Source organism: Sciurus carolinensis, unplaced genomic scaffold (assembly GCF_902686445.1).
Source record: "Sciurus carolinensis unplaced genomic scaffold, mSciCar1.2, whole genome shotgun sequence".
NCBI classification, from domain to species: Eukaryota; Metazoa; Chordata; class Mammalia; order Rodentia; family Sciuridae; genus Sciurus; species Sciurus carolinensis.
This window is the reverse complement of record NW_025920130.1, coordinates 1,496,045-1,519,313: the sequence shown is the minus strand read 5'-3', so window position 1 is coordinate 1,519,313 and position 23,269 is coordinate 1,496,045. Positions and strand designations below refer to the sequence as shown.

Here is a 23,269-nt window from a genome sequence, read left to right as displayed (position 1 = left end):
CATTTTATTTATTCCATATTTTATTTATTCCAGTTTTTCATGCACATAAACACATACACTACCCACAGAATTGATTTATTAACATTATTAATGTCTCATGATTTTAAAATGTTCTATGGGTGAACTTGGTACAATGGATCTGAAGAGAAATCTGCTAGTTTCTTACCTTGAATACCAGGACAGGGATTATAGAAAGCATAATGTGAACATTTCTAAAGTTAGTGTGATACAGTGAAATACTATGCAGCCTTTAAAAAAGGAGATTCTGAAATATAGGACTGAATATAGAGGATGTTTTACTAAGTAAAACAAGCTAGTCCCAGGAAGACAAAAGCTCCATGATTCCACTTATATGAAATATCTAAAATAGTCAAATTCATAGAATGTAGAAGTAGAATAACAGTTACCAAAAGAGGGGCAAGGGACATGTGGAGTGCTAATCAACAGTCATGAAGCTTTAACTACAAAGATGAACAAGCTCTAGAGATCTGCTGTGTAACATTAAACCTACAACCAACAATAATGCACTGTGAACTTAGATTTTTTAAAAGAAGTTTACATCTTGGGTCATGTATTCTTACCACAATTAAATAAAAATAAAGTTAATGTAGCTCTTCATTTTCTCATAAGATTGCTAATTCACATGTCCATTGGGCTGATCAGGCTTATTTTAACATCCCAAATATTAAAATAGAGACAACACTTTATTGTTTTGCTCCAAGTTGATATTTTACAAACTGTTGGTGATATGCCAGGATTGATTTGGCAAATAATTTATGTGGGTCCTGATCAGCATTTTTCATGAAAGAAACAATTTCAGGGTGACTTACGTATTAAAGTAAATATTGTTTCATAAACCTTTCATTTAAGGTGTATATGAGTGAGTTGTTTCAATATATTAACAGTGAGTTGTAGTTAAATAAGTAAATGAAAGTCATTTCTTTAAAATATGGTTTCCTAAAATTTGAGAAAAGTATTATGAGGCTCTTAGATGGTACATAAACAATCATTTCTAATATTATATCAATAACAAGGTATTTAGATTCTTTCTAATCCTAGTTCAATACTTGGATTTTAGAAAGGAGACAGTATTCTTTTCATGCCAGTCTTTGACAATTTAGAAAAACATAGTATATCATTCTTTTCCTAAAGAGATCATAGTTCTCAACTCAGGTCTAAAATTGGAAAAAAATATCATTTTATCATATTCATATTCATGTCACATTTGTATAGCAAATGATGCCTATTTACAATTTGGTAGTGATATCCAACTTTAAAAAATATATTTAAGATTAATGAATTCCTTTAAAAAACTAACATAATAGTATAAGTAAAATAGATTTGGTAGAACTATTAAAAGTGATTATGTGAGTAAATGAAATTTGGGAAACACGTGCTAAGTTTTACTAAACTAAGGTCTTTTACTTATGAAAACTTCTCTGATATTAAGAAAAAATCTTTGAAGTGTTTCATGTTTTTTTGATAACAGCATCTGTCAGCTGGAATCAACCAATCTACAATAGAAGTTATCTGAACAAAAAATATATAATGGTCTAGAACTGAAGGATTGCTGGTGAGAGTGTTGGGAGCAGCACGAAAACCTCTCCATAATAGCATTTTGTCTCTTCTTCTATTGCCAAGGAATCTGCAGAAAGATTGTAGCCCATAATGAAAATCTCATAGATATTTGCACATTTTATTTATTAGGTGTAATTAATTCAGTAGGCCATGCCAGGGTGTTTCACTTCATCCAATATTTAGATCGATAGAAAGTTGTTATATATGCATGAATTATCAATTTCCAAATCATCAGAAAGCAATCAGAGAAATCCCACACTATCCTGATGCTCTGCAGCATGAAATCTCCACTTGTTGAACCATATGTGAATTCAGTCTGAAAGACTACTGTGAATATTCATTGAACATGTGCCATCTATGTGCCAAGATGCCACTTAATCAGTTCACAGTTTATTGGATTCCAAATTTCAGGGATTACTTGAGGTCAAGTTTGTCTACTACTTTCACAGTGAGACTATCACTGCTCCTAATCTGACATTGGAATTAAATCAGTCCTCTGAGTGTCTCCTCTGTGTCTCTGCATCAGTGACTACATCAATGGAAGTAACTAGTTTGTGTTAAAATAGTTTAAGCTATTCCAGAAATTATTAAATACATTTTATAAAATCAAGGAGATGATAGCTATGAGCTTGGAGTATACAAACTTGTGTGTTGTTTTATTTTTCTGTGTTTAATTAGATAACATAATTACCAGGGTATTGAAATCTCCAGTTCTACTACATAAGGAACACAAATCACTAGGACCCCTAACTTCCAACTTTCCAAAGAGTTCATATTTATACCACATGTCCTGGATCCCAGTAGTGTAATTTTTTCCAATGTTCTAATTGTTATTTATGACAATTTTAATACCTGATGAGTTGCAAGACTTGGGTGACCCAAGTTTCACTGGTGATTGTTAACTTGAGTTTTTTTCATTCAACAAATACTTCCTGTATGTTGTTGAGAAGAATATGTCTTTGGGGGAAAACAGTGAAAGTTTGGGGTAGAGGGGAGTCATGAGATGGCTTGTATTTTCAATGCATTATTCATGCTCATTTCTTCACAAGAGAAGGAGGAAGGAAGGAGCACTAAACACCATTTGGAGACTTCTGTTACCAAGACAGGAAGTGATGGTGATAAAACCAGGCAGTAGAGTTACCAGGTAATCACTTTGTACTTTGCAAAATGCCTAGAGTGTTTTCGTTTCCTTTATGTTGTTTAATAAATATGATGCTATATTCTTACTCCTCTTGACCTTCCTATAAGTGTAAAAAAACTTGTATGCAGATTTACAAAACAGTGTCTGTATCCAATATGATGGGCAGAGAATAGGGTGCATTATGTAGTATCTGTGTTTAGCAGAATCATTCTCTGCTTCATAAGCAGTTGAGGGCATTTTGATTTGTAATAGTTTCATTTCATTTTTGTTTTTTGCATAGGCAGAGGAAATAATGGAATAGAAGTGGAGTGCATCTTCTGCTAATGCACCATCAATAAACCCCTGAAATACTTAGACAAAGCAAGTAACTAGAAACAATCCACCTTTTAAAGCTAAAGAGGAATGTGGTGGTTACTTTGTGGTATTGATGTCCTCATCCTAATAGTGAGTGCTAGCAGTGATTGTGAAATGAATTTTTGGTATACTAAAGTTCTGCTTTGTGATATGCTTTGTCTACCCGAAAAAAAGTTAATCTGCACCAGTCCTCAGAACTAAGTTTTAAATAATGGGACATAATACTATGCCCATTTTTCAGATGAGGAAGTCAAGGGTCAAATAGATAAAGTGACTCATCCAATATTCTATCATCATTCTATCCCAACACACCCAATATACAAACTTGTTGTCACCAGAGTTTTGTCTCTATGTCCCCTGATATGTCCTTGATACATAGACTAGCAGCTGACTAAATAAAGACTAAATGACTAAATGAGTGAATAAGTGAAAGTCATAGAACCAAGATTTTGACAAAGACCTAAGAGGGAAAATAAAAAATTATAAAAGTATAGAAATCATTCTTTACACATCCACAGAAGTTAAAAAAGACTAGAAAAATTAGCTAATATGCTTGATCTCTTTAAAGTTCTGCAAGATGAAACAATACCACAAAATCAATTTTCAAAACGTAAATCCAAAGTCAAATATTTTATGCAATACTTCCTTTTATTAAAATAGTACATAAAACTTTACAAAATAAAACTGTACCTCAAAGTTTATGACTCTTCTGTCATAAAGAAAACACACAAATAAGATGAAAAACCAAAAGACAGCTACCTGTGACATCCTAACCCATCTGTGAATTCTCCTGCCAGAAACAACTTCTTTGAAACTTTATACTATTTCTTCTAGTACAGATTTATATATATGTCTACTCTGGCTCATATTTCTTTATTTTTTTATTTCAGATATTGCATGTTTTCTTCCTGGTGTGGAATATGAAGATCACATGCTCTAATCATGCTCTTTGTTCTATGCCTGTGTCTCCCACCATGTTTTCATTCAACATTCATGAGCTAATGTTCTTGCAATGCTGTAATATTGAGCAAAGCACTTATAGATAGCACACAATGCTTGTGTTTATTTTTTTGTTTTCCTTGGAGATAATAAGGGCATCTTTCTTTCTCATTTGTTACAATTTCTATGTACACAAGGTTTCCCAATATCATTCTCAAACCAAAATTTTCTATTTGGTATAGACAGACACATTTTAAAATCCTTTAAATCCATTTCGCACCTTTCAGAATCCCTCCTTAACCCTCTTCCCTTGAAGTGGGTGACAGGTTGTTCTCCAGGTAAACTAGATAAGCCTCCTTCTGGGACTCAGAATGCCCTTTGAGTCTCTGTTGAGTTGCATCCCATGAACTCTTCTTTGTTACGCCCTCCAGTTAGTGGAATATTTCCTTACTTCTTAAGAAAGGAAGAGGTAATTTACAAAACTTTTCGTTCTCATTTTTTTTGTTTTTTTGTTTTTGTTCTTGTTTTTATTTTTACATTTTCTCCCTCACAGATGACCTATAGTTGGTGTTAAAATTCTAAATTGGAGATTTCTTTAAAATTTTAGAGACTCAACTTTTTCAAAATTCCTGTATCTTGTATAAAAGCCTAGTGTCATGCTTTTAACCCAATCTGTTTCTTTTTCTCCCCTCTGGAAGCTGTTTAGCATCTTACCTTTATCCCTGTGTTCTGAAATTCCAAATGATGTGCCTCACTGTGGGTTTCTTTCCTTTCACAGTTTTGTACCTTGGCTGGCTTTCAGTCTTAAAACCTAAGACTTTAAGTCTGGGGACACCTTTTGCTTTATTTCTTTGAAATGTGTTTCTTCTCCACTGATTCTGATTTTTCTTTAATGCAACTTCTGTTAATTGGATATTCTTTGAATTATCTTGTAATTTCATGATTGTTTCTCTCCTATTTTCTGTCACTGTTTTTAGATTTCTTTCAGTAAGAGCCTTTCATATGTATTGGTGCTCTTCCATTTTAATGAATTCCTTTTTTATATCTATTAACTTTTTTTCACTTTTCAGTGTTCTTTTTTACTCTATTACCCCTTTTACAGTGGTTTCTTGTACTTATTCCATTTTTGTGACTTTTTAAAGTATTTTATTCTAAGCTCTCTATATCAAATATATTTTAAAAATTTATTTTCTTTGCTCCTTGCACTGACTCTTTTTCCTCTGAGTTGCTTTCATTACTTGTTTTGGTTTCTGCCTTTGCATTCTGGCTGTCTATGAATATTTCAGAGTGAGATAATAGTATGCTGATTGCATCAATTTTCTGACTGAGCAGACCTTGTTTATTAGAGATGTTCACTGTAGCTGATGACTTGAAAATTCAGCTATTTCATCAGAAGATCCTGAAAAATTCTTATTCCTGGTTCTACTCTCTGAAGGGAGAGATGATTTCTTATCATTTGCCAGTTGGAAATGGGATTAGGCTACATGAAAAGAGAAATCTAACTTTAGTTGCTGAACCAATGAAATATATTTTCCCTTTCATTCAATAAATAAGACTTGAAGTCTTGATTAAGTTGAATCTTCACCCTTCACCATACTAAGAATATGGCTTTTATCAAACTTATCATCTGTAGGTTTCAACTCCAACCTCATGTCCATGTACCAGACAGAAAGGAGAAATAATAAGGGGGAAGGAGAAACACCATATTAAAATGAGTGAATGGATGAGTAAACAAATGGACAGATATTACTAGGACTCCCTAGCAGACTTCTGCAAATATGTCACTGGGCAAAACTATGTATTTCTGGTTTCTGGGGCATCTGGGAATTTGAAGTATAGAGTCACTGTCATCCTAAACAAAATTAGGCTTCTATTAGGAAGAGTGGAGGGTGAGTATTGAATAGTAAATAAAGATATTGTTCAAGGTCAAGAGGAAGAGCTTTAAAAGAAGCAATAACTTGTTGGCATTATCATCATTGAAGAATCACATGATCCAGTATATGACTTAAAGACTGGAATGGATTCATTCCTCACCTCTAATGTTAAGTTCAGGAATCACTTTTCCATGCAGGACAGTTAGACACTTTATTGTTTTTCCCATCTCTCCCTAGAGTCAGGAAACTCATCTAAAACTACATTGTAATCTCCATAGTATGGTGGGTGAAACTTATTCATTATTGTTAAATGTCATGCTTGATATTTTGCCTGACAAAGAGTAGGTATGTAATAAGTATTTGCATGAAGACATAAAAATATGGTCTTACTACATTCATTGTTTATGACAAAAAATTTATTTGTACTGTATATCATGTTTATTTATGAGTTTTTCACATTGAACATTTATAAAGAAGGAAAGAAGGAAGGGAAGGGGAAAGGAAATGTTGACTAATAAATATTGTTTAGTATTATTTTTAAAAGGAAATCTTAGCACACTATTGTCTTTTATTACAGTTGTAAGAATTAAAGTCAAAGGGATTGTGGAACATGGATTGACTTAGCCTCCACTGAAACAGCCTCGAATGGTGTCTGGCCTACAGGTTTAAGATGGGTCTGCTGGTTACAATAGCAGTTGTGCTCTTGACCTTCTGCAAGCTGCTCAGTACTTCTACGCTTTAACTTTCCCCTCTGAAAAATGGGGATAATAATAATACCTGACTCATAGGATCAATGAGCAGTGAGTGAACTCACATATATAAATCATGTCTGATTAGTAGGCACTTGATGAAAACTAGTTCTCTTTTATTTAAATTAGGATTAGGAAGGAGATCATAATTTGATTATTCAATAAGGAATCTACTATATACAAAGTAGTATAATTTGAACAAGTTAGCAATAATCAAGTTTCCAAATGGTGACTATATTCTCTCAGGCATTGTGCTACTTTGCAAGTGCTGCCACAATAAAGAACCACAAATAGGGGTTCTTAGCAAAGGGAATTTACTGTCCCACAGTTCTGGAGTCTGGAAGTCTGAGATCAAGGAGTTGGCAGGGTTGTATGACCTTATGTCTATTCAATCATCTGCAAGATCCTGTTTCCAAATAGGGTCATGTTCATAGGCCCTGAGGATGATGGTCAGAGTGACTGTGTGCTATTAATACTAATTACTATTTCCCCAGATTATTTTTTTTCTTAGTGATTAGAATGTGGTGGCACCATTTGATCAAGGAGAGTCTCTAGAAGTGAAGTCCTGCTTGTCCTCTGTGCACCAAGGAGAGGCCAAAGCACTCTGAATTCTACAGAGCTCACAAGCAATGCCAAGCCCTGAACTAGCTGGTTTCCCCACAAAAGGAGAAAGGACAAGGTGGATGGTGGAAATATCTGAAAGAACTGAATTCAAATTCTGTCCTAGTCATGTACTATTTGACAAGTTAGGCCAGAGTTGTCTGCTTTAGACTAATTTCACTTGTAAAGTGAGAATTAAAACCAACTCTTCTTATGGAATTGTTGGAAGGATTGCATGCGATCTTGTTTGATTTGGACCTGATCTGCAGTAAGCATTAGTGAATGGAAAGTTGTGCTGAAACTTTCATAATTAATGTGACCATTTGTGTGTTTTCAGTGTCCATGTGGTCATTTAGCTCCATTATGCTGAGATCCTAAAATTCAAGTTTTCTGTTTCATAGACTTTTGAAATCTCTTGGGTCAAATGTGAACAATGGTCTTAAATGTGGTCTCAAAAAAGTGTATGTTAATGAGTGATGCCCAGGTATGAGGCCTGCTAGATGTCACAGGGTAAGCAGGAGCATGCAGTGGAAGACAGGAGACCCAGGTTTGGATCCCTGCTTGACTGCAGGCCAACTCTGAGAGTACAAGCCGGGGAGCCATTGGGGAAACTATTTTCCCTCTCCAGGGTGTCAATATTTTCATCTATAGTGAAAAGGGTGACATAGGAATCCATAGGCCATAGACAGATCCGTGAATCAGCATGTCAGAATCCAGAAGGGCATCTAGTAAATGTGCCCAATACTGGTCTTTGGTATAAACCAACAGGATCTGCATATTAACACCAAGGTGCAGAATTGGTTTTCTTTGAATAACTGCCCTGAGTCTAAATACAATTGGATTAGAGAATCAATTTCTTTAAAATTTTAGCATTCTATGAGTCTAAAGAATTACATTCAAATTTTTAAAAGTTCATAATTGAATTATTTATTAAGAGGAAGAAAAAATGATTTCTTTGTACTGGAAAATTCAAAATCCTTTTCTCTAGTTATATTTAAATGTATAGTAAATTATTGTTAGTTACAGTCACCTTACTGTGTTATAGAACACTGAAACTTTTCAAATTAATCTTCATAGCACTTTTGAAGTAACATCCTTTCTCCTGTTCTAAAATTCATACAAAAACATAAGACATCCAAGTACAGAAACAGCTGAGTAAACTTGGTGATATCAATAAATTTAAGACACTTGCTTAAATATTTGACTATTTATAGACTGTGGGCTCCTGAGTTCTGCAGAAGTTGAGAATTTATGTTTAGAGAGAAGACGTGTATTGAACACATCCTTCACAGTATTTGGGGAAATATGATTATTTTTCTTTGGAATGGAAGATGTTGCAGTTCTGTGCTATTTTAAGTAAAGCCAATTAGGAGTCCTTAGTAATTGAATTTTTTGATTGTAGTAAACTTTTTGATATATGACCTTCTACAATGAAGTTGCAAGTGATTAGTACAAGTGTTCTCAATTTCCTCTTAGCTCTGTGGGTTTTAAATTAATTTGTAAAATGTCATAGCCCAAAGGGAGAAATCAAGATTCTTTTTTTCTGACTAAATTCACAAAGCTCTTCCTTAAATTGTTGATTGTTACCTGAGACATTGTTTTAAAAAATACACATCTGGAAAATGTTCTCAAGGGTAGTTTTCCCCTTCTTATTCCTCCTGGGTTGGATTCACAATATTTTAAACCTTACACCCCAGCATGGTCCTTCAGAGAATGTAGAAGATTTTTGTAATTATGTTCTAGTATGATATCCAGAAAAACATTTATTGTATTAGACATGTTTTCAGTTGTTCTATTTTTTTAAAAGGATTTTTTTTTTTTTAATGAAAAGGCAAACTTAAGCAGTTAAAGTTAGGTGATTTTTTTCCCCCAAGTTCATGTGAGACCTACCAGTGCTTTTGTTTACAATTGTTTATCAAGGACTTCCTGTCCTACTGCATACCAGGAACTGTGCTATATACTTGGGATTTAGACATGAATAAGATCTTGCCCTTGGGGAACCTCCAGTCTAATGAACACACACATACACATAAGCACACACACACACACACACAGAGGCCCATGTGTATATACACATATGCATCCATATATATGATGTGATAAATATGTGATAATTGCAATGATTGATGTGAATACAAAAATACAGCTATAGTGCATAGAAATAAGGATCAACTCCCCATGGAGTTTGGGTAGGTGTAGCAAAAAAAGAAAAAAACAAAACAAAACCAAAAAGTAGAGGACCTACTGCAGCTTCACATTTGAGTGTACATAATGTTTAGAATTACTATGCTCTGGAAAGAAATGGATGTTGTGTTGACTTAAGTTTGTTAGAAAAGTATTCTTCATAAAATTGAGGAAATGCCAATGACATACACGTTAGTCAAAATACCTGAAAAGAACAACTTACAGGGCAAAAAGTGTTTTGGCTCATTGTTTGAAAGGTTCAGTTCATGGTTGGCCAATTCCATTGCTTTGGCCAAGTGAAGCAGCATATCATGGCAGAGGAGTGTGGTGGAGGAAAGCTGCTCTGTACGTGGTAGCCATGAAGCAGAGGGGAAGTGGCCACAGGGAAGGTGAATCTAACCTCAGTGACCCACCTCTTCCAGCCATGGCTCACCTGCCTACAGTTAACGCCCAATTATTCCACTCAATGTAGGATGGCTGGATTATATTATAGCTCTCATAATCTATCCAAATCATAGCAATAAAAAAGTGCACACACACACACACACACACACACACACACTACTGGAAATGGTATGATGCTGGACATTACTGGGGAGTCAAATCACTCCCTCTCCCTCTTCTACTAGGCATCATTTTTCACTGTCACTGTTAAAAGTTGACTCGTATTCTCTGAGTGCCTAACTGATAGAAGTGGCTTTCACTGGGATAAAGTAACATCAGAAGGAAGGCAAACTTTCTGTAGGAAGTAATTCAGCAGCAACCTCTCCATTGCCCACTGTTGCCTCCTCCCAACATGCCATCCATCAAGGCAATATACACTTATAAAGAAACTGATCTCCATGTAGTCTATAAATGAACTCCTTCTACAGGCACTTGGATATGTGGCAGAGCACTTATATCACACATCACCAGAGCCAAGGAGATTGTGTGTTTCTTAGAAGAGATCTTTCTAATAAGGAAAATGTTTCTTCAATTGAAATCTTTTTCAACTTTTCATGTACTATCAGTGATAATTAAGAGTTAGAATAAATAGTGGCAACTACCCGGTCAACAAAAGAGCACTTTGAGAATCTGCCAGTATTGTCCTTGGCAATGACAAAATGTGACATTATGATATAGCCATGTTATGAATAATTCTGTTAGCACTAAAATTCTTCATCTAAACAAAAGTAATCCTGTTAAGAAAATACAGAATGAAAATTTTCTTAGCCTTACAATAACTGAGTGCAGATAGATAATTGACAATTGACTCTAAAAGAAAAATCAGAGGACCTTAGAATTCCATTAGCATATATACCCTCCATCTTCCAAATGGCACAAAGAGAAGAGTCTTTATAAAATATTTATATGTTCTAGTCACCAAGTAACATAATGGCAGTAATGTGAAATACAATAGGAATTGTGTCATGGCTTATGAAGGTGTGAATTTTTGAGCTGAATTAAATAAGCACAGTCTGTCTTAATCTTCTTTCCTTGCATTAGCCTTTTTCTTCTAAAGTGAATTCATTTTGTTAATTGCTCTGCAAGATGAAGGAAGCTGTTAGAAATGACTAGAGAAGGAAATTCAAAATTCATATTAAAAAATGGTAAAGGACCATGATAAGAGTTTTAAGCCTGAGTTTTGCTGCCAAATTTCCTCACCTATAAAAGGGAGGCCATGATAATTCTAGCTAATAGGTCACCAAGTAGACATGGATACAAAATGCCTGGCAAGATAGCAGACTCACAAAAAGTGCTCAATAAACATTTGCTATTATCACAATGTAGTGCTTCTACAAATGAATAAATAATAAGACAAGTTTAATATAACATTTATAATACACCAAATAGTAGTCTCATATTTTTTCAAGTAATAACCCACATAATCTTCTCAACAACTCCATGTTGATGAAACAAAGGGAGAGGTCATGAAAATGCTCAAAACCTACCTGGCTGGGAATGGAATCCTAGTGGTCTAGCTGAGGATTTGTGCACCTGCCCACTATGTGCCAGGTAATTGCTAGTAATGCAGTCACCCCAGATAATAAAGCTCTTTGACTCAGAAGTCATTCTTCATATTCTGTAGTTTTTAGTTAATAATGGCTCTTTAAAAATACAATAAAATGAGTAAAACATATGGGTGCTGAACAAGAAGGGTCAGAAACACTCTGTGCTCCTAATAAGTTTGCCTTTCTTCCTGGCCCTATACTAAGAAATTTTTTTAAAGAATTTATTACTAATAATTTGCTTTTCCATTCTCAATAAATTACTGCTAAATCACTTAGTAGTTCTTTTCCTTTCCTGTTTTCTCCAGTAGTTTCTGTCCTACTTCCTTTCATCATGAGACTGCTTTACAGGAGGGTTTTATTTCTCCCATTGATCCCAAGCTTCAGGAGACAGCTGGCAGTGCTTCTGAAGGCAAGACCATCCTTCCTCTCCCCTGTCCCCACTCCTGCTTCAGGAGGCCCCCTGGAGCCCTCTCCCTTTGTTTCCACAAGGTCTTTGGAAAATGTTAATAAAATTTCTTCCCAGAACTACTTATAAGGACAGCACCCTGAGAATCACAAATAACACACATTAATAAAGCAGATGAGCATAGTGTCTGTGAGGAATTGTTACATCCCCTAAAATCCTGTGGTCTCAAAGAATGAGTCAGTTCCTTTGACTGACTACCAACAGTCTTTGCTTTTTCTAGACAGCAGGCATGAATTTAGAAAGGAGAATCAATTCCTTCCAATGTGATTGTCTCTAGTCCATTTTGGAAAGTCTGTGGACATAACCTGTCTAGCATAGCTGTGGAAAAACATAAATGTACAGGCTTTTGGTTTGGTTAATGACCTCATGCAGCTTCCAATATTAAAGTCACGACTGGATTAAAACCAAGCTTCCAAACTGTGTTCATGGAAAGTACCAGTACTCTGTGCTGGACTAACATCCTTCTCTCTACCCTAGATTGAATAATACAGCCATTTCCCATTTTACAAGGGGAAACAATATATTTTATAGGGCTTTTATAATTAAAATTTTCTTCTACAACATTCCTAAATTACTGGCATCTGCTGGAACATGCTGGAGGAAAATAAATTGAATGAGTAAATAAAAAATATCTTTTAATGGAGAAATCAGTGAAAAAGTGACAGATTATATTTTGGTGACTTTGGGCTTCTTTGTACATGCCCATGCAGGTAATTATTAATCTTGTTTTCTGAAATTAAAATTGATCTTGGACCATTTCATGGGATTAACAATTGGAATATTTTAAACTCTTATACCATGAGCAGCATGGTTTCTGGGTACTCTGTTACCTGAACACTTCTGAGTTGCTACCTGCCCATCAGCAAATGATCACCTCCACTGTCCTGAGTGTGGTTACATCAGCTACCCTTGTGAGGTTTGAAGCATTGCTCTCCTTTGGAGACAAGGCTGGGTCCATTGGCTGGGCCCCACACCTCTTTGGACACAAGAAACTCTGTGTTCATCCTCTCATATCTGGCATTTTAGGCTTCCATCGTAAGTGTTTACTGGTCCCACAGAGTACACGGAGAAGCACTGCCCTACATGGTGTCCCTGAGAGTATGGAAAGTCCTTGAGCCTCTGATGCTCTCTGGTGGTTAAACTATTTAGCTGAAGCATGAAAACCTCTCTGCCCCTGTTCCCACCCTACACATCTCATTTAATACTGAGTGAGGCTCTCAATTCAATAAAACCAAATGCTCAAAATCTGAAGAGTAATGGCATATCTAAGGGACAAGTAGTTTAGGAGCCTTTGTCAAAGTGTCTTTTTCTTTTTGTGGATACAAAACCAAGAACGATTCAGAAAGTCATACAGCAGATGAGAGTGGTGCACAGTTTGAGTTTTGATCCCCAAATCTCAGTTCTTTCAAGTTAGCATCCACCTTTTTTCTCCCCTAACTATTGAGTCATACATTTCCTCTTTCCTCTTGCAGTTTTCTAACTTGGTTTATGTGACTAAGGGCAGTATGCACACAGGTCATTCTTATAAGAGAAAGAAAGTGAAGGAAAAAAATTAAAAACGTGGAGACAGACTTGTGGGATTTTCCTAGGCAGCTGTCCTACCCATTACCCTGAGTTGTTTATCAATCATCAGGCACTGTGTATTAGACATTCTGATTGTGCTTTGAATCAATACCTTTTCTCTGTCTCTTCTGTCACCAAGAAAACCTTGTTTTACTTGGATGGTTAAAACAACCTCTTGAGATATTTCCCTAGTTTCTTGGCAGATTTGCAGTTGTTCTTCCTTACTTTAATCTCTTATTATAATCTTACTATAACCTCTTACTATAATTCTGATTATATTATCTCTTCTATGAAACTGCAGCTGGGCTCCCATCCAAGATGTTCAGGGTCCCCGCTGTTTGTTATGGGTTAACACCATCTCCTGTGCTCTCCTTTCCAGTCCTACTGAAGTATGTTTAGGTCTCAAATCAAGACAAGCATTGTGCTCTGGGCATTTACAGATGCATGTCCCACCTCTACCTGTCTCTAGGTCACACATGCTCATTCTTCACATCTTAGCTTTAGCTATGACTTGGGTCCAAGAAATACTTCCTATCATTCCCAAGCCATCTCTGTCATCACTCTTGTACATTAAACTTTGTTTCCCATTAAACTCTCCAACCAGATTATAAATCCCTTGAGAGCAGGGGTTACTGTATATCATGTATTCTCATGTGTAAAATACTGCCTGACATAAAATACATGTCCAGAAAACATTAGCAAATGAATGGCACCACAGTTCAAATATCCCACAGGCTCAAAGACCAATGTAAAGAAATGTTCTCCTGTTCCTTGGATGAAGCAGAACACCAGCTTCATTCATGTCTGTGACTGTCTCCTTGCTTCCTTCTTCAAGATCAAGTCAGGCTAACTAATTTACAACTCCAGAGATTAATGTCTTTCAGAATTAATTTATAGAACATCAATAGCCAATTAATGAAATATATAGTAGTAGTGGTATGAAAGTAACAAAATATCAGAATGACAAATGGCATCAGCGGGCAGACATTTGCAGATATCATTTGATGTTAAAGCTTCTGTGTTTTAGTGGGTCCCATTAAAAGATCAGTAAAACCTGTGTTGTGTGGCCAGAGACTCCATATTCATCTAAAAATATTATTATGCAAATAGTCTTTTCAAAATACACACTGCTACTTGAATATTTGTTCACATAGTTTAAGAAAACTCTGAGATGGAAATTCCAGAAAATGTAAATGTAGAAAGATTGATACATGAAAGGCCCAATACATTAAAAGTGACCTTTTAAAACATTGTAGAATCTAGTTGTGGAGTTGTTATGTTGTACACAGGACAGATGCCATGAGAATAACTGCAGAAGAGATTTTTCCAAATCCCACCTTTTCCACTCAAAGTCTGAGATTAGTCAAACACACCACCAGGACATTACCCTCATGAGACAATTAAAAACAGCTCAATTCACTTCTCAATGAAAAACGAATTCAATTAAAAAATACACATGAAACAATTGGAAACTGCTACTATGAATATTTTCCAAGTTAGGCAAATTCAATAACAAAATTTTTGAGTCAGTCATATTTGGGGAAAATGTATAAATTCCAGCAATATTCACTGCTTTTCTCCTCATTGAATCAGCCCATCTGCATTGGCAGTAGAGCTAGGCACTCAGCCCACCTCATCTCGTTTACTCTCACAGGAGCCTGTGCTGCAAAAGCTATCATTCCCATTTTAGAGATAAGGAAACTCACAAGAAGTCTAGGTGACTTTTCCTTGGTCTCAATAATAAATCTTAGAGCTGAGAATAATATTCCAACCTGAAATAACAAAAAGTAATCCAAGTTGTCTCCCTGGCAGTACAATCCTTGTTAGAAGGCTCAGTTGTCCCGCAATGTTTATTCAAGGTTGTTTGCTCGACATTGTTTTTTTTTTTTTTCTTTTTTATGGTTCAGAGTAATTTCTTTTTTTTTTTTTTATTATTGTATACAAATGGGATACATGTTGTTTCTCTATTTGTACAGGGAGTCAAGGCATACCATTGGTGTAATCATAAATTTACATAGGGCAATGATGTTTGATTCATTATTTTTTTCCCTTCCCCCTACCCCTCCAACCCCTCTTTTCCCTCTATACAGTACTTCTTTCCTTCGTTCTTACCACCCTCCTTATCCCTAACCCTAAACCTAACCCTAACCCTAATGCTAACCCCTCCCACCCCCATTATATGTCCTCATTCGCTTATCAGCGAGATCATTCATCCTTTAGTTTTTTGAGATTGGCTTATCTTACTTAGCATGATATTCTCCAATTTCATCCATTTGCCTGCAGATGCCACAATTTTATCATTCTTCATTGCAGAGTAATATTCCATTGTATATATATGCCACAGTTTCTTTATCCATTCATCAACTGAAGGGCATCTAGGTTGGTTCCACAATCTGGCTATGGTGAATTGAGCAGCAACGAACATTGATGTGACTGTATCTCTGTAGTATGCTGATTTTAAGTCCTTTGGGTATAGGCCAAGGAGTAGGATAGCTGGGTCAAATGGTGGTTCCATTCCAAGCTTTCTGAGGAATCTCCATACTGCTTTCCAGAGTGGCTGCCCTAATTTGCAACCCACCAGCAATGTATGAGTGTACCTTTTTCCCCACATCCTCGCCAACACCTATTGTTGCTTGTGTTCTTGATAATCGCCATTCTAATTGGGGTAAGATGAAATCTTCGGGTAGTTTTGATTTCCATTTCTCTTATTACTAAAGATGTTGAACATTTTTTCATGTATCTGTTGATTGCTTGTACATCTTCTTCTGTGAATTGTATGTTCATTTCCTTAGCCCATTTGTTGATTGGATTATTTGTATTTTTAGAGCAGGCCATATAGCCCATCTGGTAGAGTGCCTCCCTTGCACCCTCGAGGCCTGGATTCGAGTCCCAAGCACTGTGGGATTTTCAAAATTACAGACATTGTTTTTTTTTTAAGGACAATTTGTTAGTGCAAGCTAGTTGCTGGACCTTAACAAAGACATCATTATATGAAAATCAAGGAATAATTTGTGCAAAAATAGAGTGGAATGAGATTAATTATGTCTTTACTGTCCACAACATACTTGGGGAAGTTATATCTTTATTTCCTGAAAGGGATGCCTGAATTCAAACAGAGACTTGACAAGAGCAAATACACACATGTCATCAGTATAGATTCCATCACATGAGCAAAGATCTGGGAAGTGGGGCTGATAATAACTAAGGATTGGACTATCGTGAGGACTAAATGAAATCACGTGTAAATTATTACCACCGTGGAATCAGGCAAGTGTCCAAGAATTTCTAACAATTATTAGCATAATCTGACTGAATTAATTTCCTAATAATTATCGTATTTATACAGACTTCACAAAGTTCCTTAGTCCTTTCAAAAATGTAATTAATTGTGTGTCTTCAATGTCCCTGGTAACATAAAAAATGATGTTTTTTCCATGTGTACAAGTTAGAAACAGCCAGCCTGTGTTAGAAACTGTTAGTTAGAAACTGCCCTGCCACACATCAAACCTGTGAAGACTGGCTTTTAATTTGGAGCATTGACTTCTAATGGTGAGAGCTTTCTATATTCTGATTCCTTTGCCTCAGATCAATGTTTTTATTTAAAAGAAGCTACTGCAGATTTTAACATTGCAAGCAAAATTGGTCTGTCTGTAGCTATTTTTTCCCAGAAATGTCCTTTCTGGTAATAGTTCATTATTTAAGGTTCTTACAGCTCTTTCCTGGCTTAATCCTGCAGCCCAGTGAGTGTAAGTGAACGACTCCACTCAACAAAACCCATCCTTTGCATTGGGGTTAGAGCATTCTTTGTAGATAGCAAGTCTGATTATGAAATTCTTTTTGCTTAAAATTCTCAAAGTTGCTTGATTGATAGCATAAAGTCAAAATTCCCCTTTTCCCCTACAGGGCCTGACTCCTAAAATCAAAAGCCTGTTGTCACACTCTGCAAACACACTCAGGTATACAAGAAGCAACTTCCCACCTCCTTTTTTTTCTCCTTGTGCTGTTTCTTCTACCCTGTCTTCCTCTTTTTCTTTCTCTCATTTTGTTCATTGATGAATTCAAATTGTCTTTAAGGCTCACTCAAATGTGGCATCGCTGAGGTCCTCTTCTTATCCTTATCCCCACATAATAGGCTAAGTTTTGTCTTTTCTGCATGCTTTGGGATAGACCCATAATATCTTGTGTCTATTTATGCTAGCTCTAATCTCTTAGTTTTATTTATTGAACAAACTTATATGATACCCTTTCTGTGTCAGGGACTATTCCAAGCACTTAACATACATTGCCTCATTTAATCTTCAGGACAATCTTACAAGGTGGATATTATATTTTTATTCTTATTTATTTTACCAAGAGATTAAATAACACAGCTAGCAAGTGAAAGATAGAGCCAGGGTTTATATTCAGCAATGAGATTGCTAAAATCAATTTCTATGTTACATTCTTAACCACTATGCTAACCATCACTATTGACTTTTCCAAAGTCGCCCTTAGTTTTATAAGGACTCCTTCTGGTTTCTATTTTGGTTTATTTTTCTTCTATCAAGTTCAGACTTGGCATACATAAATGTTGAATAAATATAAGTACTTGAATAAATCAATAATTCAGTGCCATTGCTAAATCATTCTCCTGATTTTTATACCTTTCAGGTAATTGTCTCCCTTGAATGCAAGCTCAGAATTTATTTCCTGGGGTTCTGGGTATCAGAGCAACTCTTCTCAAATTCCCTGCTCCCCCAGACTCTTCTAATCTAACTGCGAAGTCTTCACCACCTTTCTCAGGGCACTGAAAACAAAGAAATTCCTTTATCTCTCTTGTCCTGGGCAGAAAGAAGACTATAATTTTGAAGTCAAACAAGCCAAAATGCTAGCTCTGCCAAGTGCAGAAAGTGGTGTTACTATCATGGCCAACTGGAGTCCAGGAGTTGCCTAAATAATCATGGTTTTCTAGGGTTTGGCTCTTTACTTAAAAAGTCATTTACTTAGAATCTCACTCTTTTTCACTTTATTAATCCCCCAAAATATATTCAAGCTGAGTAAACTTAACATAGGACAGAGGGAACATGGTGAGAGGTAAGAGCATAGGCTTTATTGTCGGACTTAGGGTGTAACAGAACCTTGCCATTTCCTACTTGGGTGACCTTGGGAATCTTAGTTTTCTCTAAAATCATAGGTAAAACATCTTGCTCTTAAGCTATTTGCTAATTTTTAATAAAATATTGTATGTCTGTCTTACTTCTTCCTAGCATATGGTAAACTTCCAAAGGAAAATGGTATGTTATAACAACTAGAAATGTCACAAAGTCAAAAAATCATGTCAGCATGACAAAGACATACTACCCACCTGGTCAAGCTCTATGGAAACCTTAGTACCAGTCAGTAGCAGTTTGATGGATACCATGGAAATCAGATAAGGCACAGGTAATTCAACCAGCACGAACAGGGGCATCAGGAATATTTTCTTCATATTTATTCCACCATTTATTAAATACATAGTAATTATGCAACTATTTTAGGCCAAACACTGCTGGGTGCTAAGCACATACCGGTTAAAAAAAACAATATGGTACCTGTCCTTGATTTATTTACAAACCTATATAAGCTACAGATGATAAGTAAACAAGCAACTCCATATATAAAAGTAGCTTTTGACAAATGCTAGAAATAAATTTAACGGCATGCATTGGTGGAGAATAATTGGGTAGATGTTACGGTAGTTTCTTAGCTTGCTTTCCCAGAAACATCTTGAGATGAGGTTGTCAATGAGAAGATGTTCTCAGGAAAAGATGGAAGGGGAGTGGGGAGCCAGGAAGGTAAAAAGAGCAAATAAGAATGCAAAATCAAGCAAAGACCCCCAATGAGTGATTTTGCTCAATCTCCAGGGAAACTGAGAAAAGTATAGTTTAGCTTCAGAATCGGATCCATCGTAAAGCAGGGGAGCTGGAGCATTTATAGTCCTGCTCCATCAGTTTTTGGTTGAGGCTGCCCTCCAGGGTAGAAGGGAATACAAAACCATAGGCACTCTCAGCTCTCTGTGTACTGTCAAAGGCATCCTAGCATCCTGAAAGTCATCTAACAACAAAGAGACACAGGTGCTGGCAGTGGTGAATGAAAGCACACTGGGAGTTTATGTTCACAAAGATAAAAGGGTAACCCAAGGTGATATGGGCAGAGAAATGAAAGCATCTGCTACGGGAGTGCTGTCTGATGAGATGCCACTAAAACCAAGACCTACAAATGAGAACAGGGAAAGGAGATTTATAGAAGAAGCAACTCTCTGAGTGAAGGCATGGAGACAAACAAGTAGAGTGGATTACTTTAGATGTAGTTTTTATTTTTTTTTTACATTTTAATATTTGTTTTTATTTATACATGACAGTAGAGTGTATTTTGATATATCATACATACATCGAGTATAATTTCCCATTGCTATTCTGGGTTTTTTATTCTTCCAGATGAACTTCATAATTGCTTGCTCTATTTCTGTAAGGTACATCATTGGGATTTTAATTGGAATTGCATTGAATCTGTATAGCACTTTTGGTAGTATGGCCATTTTGACAATATTAATTCTTCCTATCCAAGAACATGGGAGATCTTTCCATCTTCTAAGCTTTTCTTTAATTTCTTTCTTTAATGTTCTGTAGTTCTCATTGTAGAGGTCTTTCACCTCTTTTGTGAGATTGATTCCCAAGTATTTTATTTTTTTCGATGCTATTGTGAATGGGGTAGTTTTCCTAATTTCTCTTTCTGAAGATTCATCACTTATGTATAAAAATGCATTGGATTTATGAGCATTGATCTTGTAACCTGCTACTTTACTGAATTCACTTATGAGATCTAAAAGTTTTCTGGTGGAATTTCCTGGTTCCTCTAAGTATATAATCATATCATCAGCAAATAGGGATAGTTTAAGTTCTTCTTTTCCTATTCGTATCCCTTTAATTTCTTTGATCTGTCTAATTGCTCTGGCTAGATTTCAAGGACGATATTGAAAAGAAGTGGGGAAAGAGGGCATCCCTACCTTGTTCCAGTTTTTAGGGGGAATGCTTTCAGTTTTTCACCATTTAGAATGATATTAGCTATGGGCTTAGCATAGATGGCCTTTACAATGTTAAGGAATGTTCCCACTATCCCTATGTTTTCTAGTGTTTTGAGCATGAAGGGGTGCTGTATTTTATCAAATGCTTTTTCTGCATCTACTGAAATAATCATGTGATTCTTGACTTTAAGTCTATTGATGTGGTGAATGACATTTATTGATTTCCTGATGTTGAACCAACCTTGCATCCCTGGAATAAAACCCACTTGATCATGGTGCACTATCTTTTTAATATGTTTTTGTATGTGATTTGCTAAAATTTTGTTGAGAATTTTTGCGTCGATGTTCATTAAGGATATTGGTCTGAAATTTTCTTTCCTCAATGTGTCTCTGTGTGGTTTAGGTATCAGGGTAATATTGGCTTCATAGAATGAGTTTGGGAGGGTTCCCTCCTCTTCTATTTTATGGAATACTTTATGAAGTATTGGAATGAGCTCTTCTTTAAAGGTTTTATAGAACTCCGCTGAGAACCCATCTGGTTCTGGACTTTTCTTTGTTGGTAGGCTTTTGATGACTTCTTCTATTTCATTACTTGAAATTGGTCTATTTAAATTGTGTATGTCCTCCTCGTTCAGTTTAGGCAATTCATATGTCTCTAGAAACCTGTTGATGTCTTCGAAATTTTCTATTTTGTTGGAGTATAGATTTTCAAAATAGCTTCTAATTATGTTTTGTATTTCAGTCGTGTCTGTTGTGATATTTCCTTGTTCATTCCGAATTTTAGTGATTTGGGTTTTCTCTCATCTTCTCTTTGTTAGTGTGGCTAAAGGTTTATCAATTTTGTTTATTTTTTCGAAGAACCAACTATTTATTTTGTCAATTTTTTGTATTGTTTCTTTTGTTTCAATTTCGTTGATTTCAGCTCTCAGTTTAACTATTTCCTGTCTTCTACTACTTTTGGTGTTGGTCTGTTCTTCTTTTTCTAGGGCTTTGAGCTGTACTGTTAGGTCGTTTATTTTTTGAGTTTTACTTCTTTTATTAAATGCGCTCCATGAAATAAATTTTCTTCTAAGTACTGCTTTCATAGTGTCCCAGAGATTTTGATATGATGTGTCTTTGTTCTCATTTACTTCTAAGAATTTTTTAATTTCCTTCCTAATATCTTCTGTTATCCATTCTTCATATAATAGCATATTGTTTAATCTCCAGGTGTTGGGGTAATTTCTGTTTTTTACTCTTTCATTTATTTCTAACTTCAATTCATTATGATCTGATAGAATACAAGGTAGTGTCTCCATCTTCTTGTATTTGCTAACATTAGCTTTGTGGCATAATATACGGTCTATTTTAGAGAAGGATCCATGTGCTGCTGAGAAGAAAGTGTATTTGCTCTTGGTTGGATGGTATATTCTATAAATGTCTGTTAAGTCTAAATTATTGATTGTGTTATTGAGATCTATGGTTTCTTTGTTCAACTTTTGTTTGGAAGATCTGTCCAGTGGTGAGAGAGGTGTGTTAAAATCACCTAGTATTATTGTGTTATGGTCTATTTGGTTTCTAAAATTGAGAAGGATTTGTTTGACACACATGGATGAGCCACTGTTTGGTGTGTAGATGTTTATGATTGTTATATCTTGCTGATTTATGCTTCTCTTAAGCAGTATGAAATGTCCTTCTTTATCCCTTCTGACTAACTTTGGCTTGAAGTCCACATTATCTGAAATGAGGATGGATACTCCAGCTTTTTCCTGAGTCCATGTGCATAGTATGTTTTTCCCCATCCTTTCACCGTTAGTCTATGGGTATCTCTTTCTATGAGGTGATGCTCTTGCAGGCAACATATTGTTGGATCTTTCTTTTTAATCCAATCTGCCAGTCTATATCTTTTGATTGACGAATTCAGGCCATTAACATTCAGTGTTATTATTGAGATATGATTTGTATTCTCGGTCATTTGGTTCATTTTTTAAATTTTATTTACTTATTTATTTATTTTTTTGGACACCCCTTGTTTCCTCCTTTATTTGAAATTCCTTTAGGATAATTCCTCCCTTTGCTGATTGCTTGTTTTTTTTTTTATCTCTTCCTCATGGAATATTTTGCTGAGAATGTTCTGTAATGCTGGCTTTCTTTTTGTAAATTCTTTTAGCTTTTGTTTATCATGGAATGATTTTATTTCATCGTCAAATTTGAAGGTAAGTTTTGCTGGGTATAAGATTCTTGGTTGGCATCCATTTTCTTTCAGAGCTTGAAAAATGTTGTTCCAGGCCCTTCTAGCTTTTAGGGTCTGGATTGAAAAATCTGCTGATAATCATATTGGTTTCCCCCTGAATGTAATTTTGTTCTTTTCTTTCACAGTCTTTAAAATTCTGTCTTTATTTTGTATGTTAGGTATTTTCATTATAATGTGCCTTGGTGTGGGTCTGTTGTAATTTTGTGTATTTGGAGTCCTATAAGCCTCTTGAACTTGATTTTCCATTTCATTCTTCAGATTTGGGAAATTTTCTGATATTATTTCATTGAATAGATTGTTCATTCCTTTGGTTTGTTTCTCTGTGCCTTCCTCAATCCCAATAATTCTCAAATTTGGCCTTTTCATGATATCCCATAGTTCTTGGATATTCTGTTCATGATTTCTTACCATCTTCTCTGTTTGTTCAACTTAGTTTTCGAGGTTAAATATTTTGTCTTCAATATCTGAGGTTCTGTCTTCCAGGTGTTCTATCCTATTGGTTATGCTTTCTATGGAGTTCTTAATTTGGTTTATTGTTTCCTTCATTTCAAGGAT

The 23,269-nt window shown here is 35.5% G+C and overlaps 1 protein-coding gene across 1 annotated transcript in view; it reads right to left on the bottom strand.

The window, feature by feature from the left end:
• Positions 1-1,576: 1,576 nt before the first annotated feature.
• LOC124974061 (lambda-crystallin homolog) overlaps positions 1,577-23,269 on the bottom strand; it is a 137,583-nt gene continuing 115,890 nt past the window's right edge. The window contains exon 4 of the mRNA XM_047537622.1: positions 1,577-1,645. Within this exon, the coding sequence (XP_047393578.1) occupies positions 1,631-1,645 (15 nt within the window). The 3' untranslated portion in view covers positions 1,577-1,630. The remainder of the gene's footprint in view (positions 1,646-23,269) is intronic.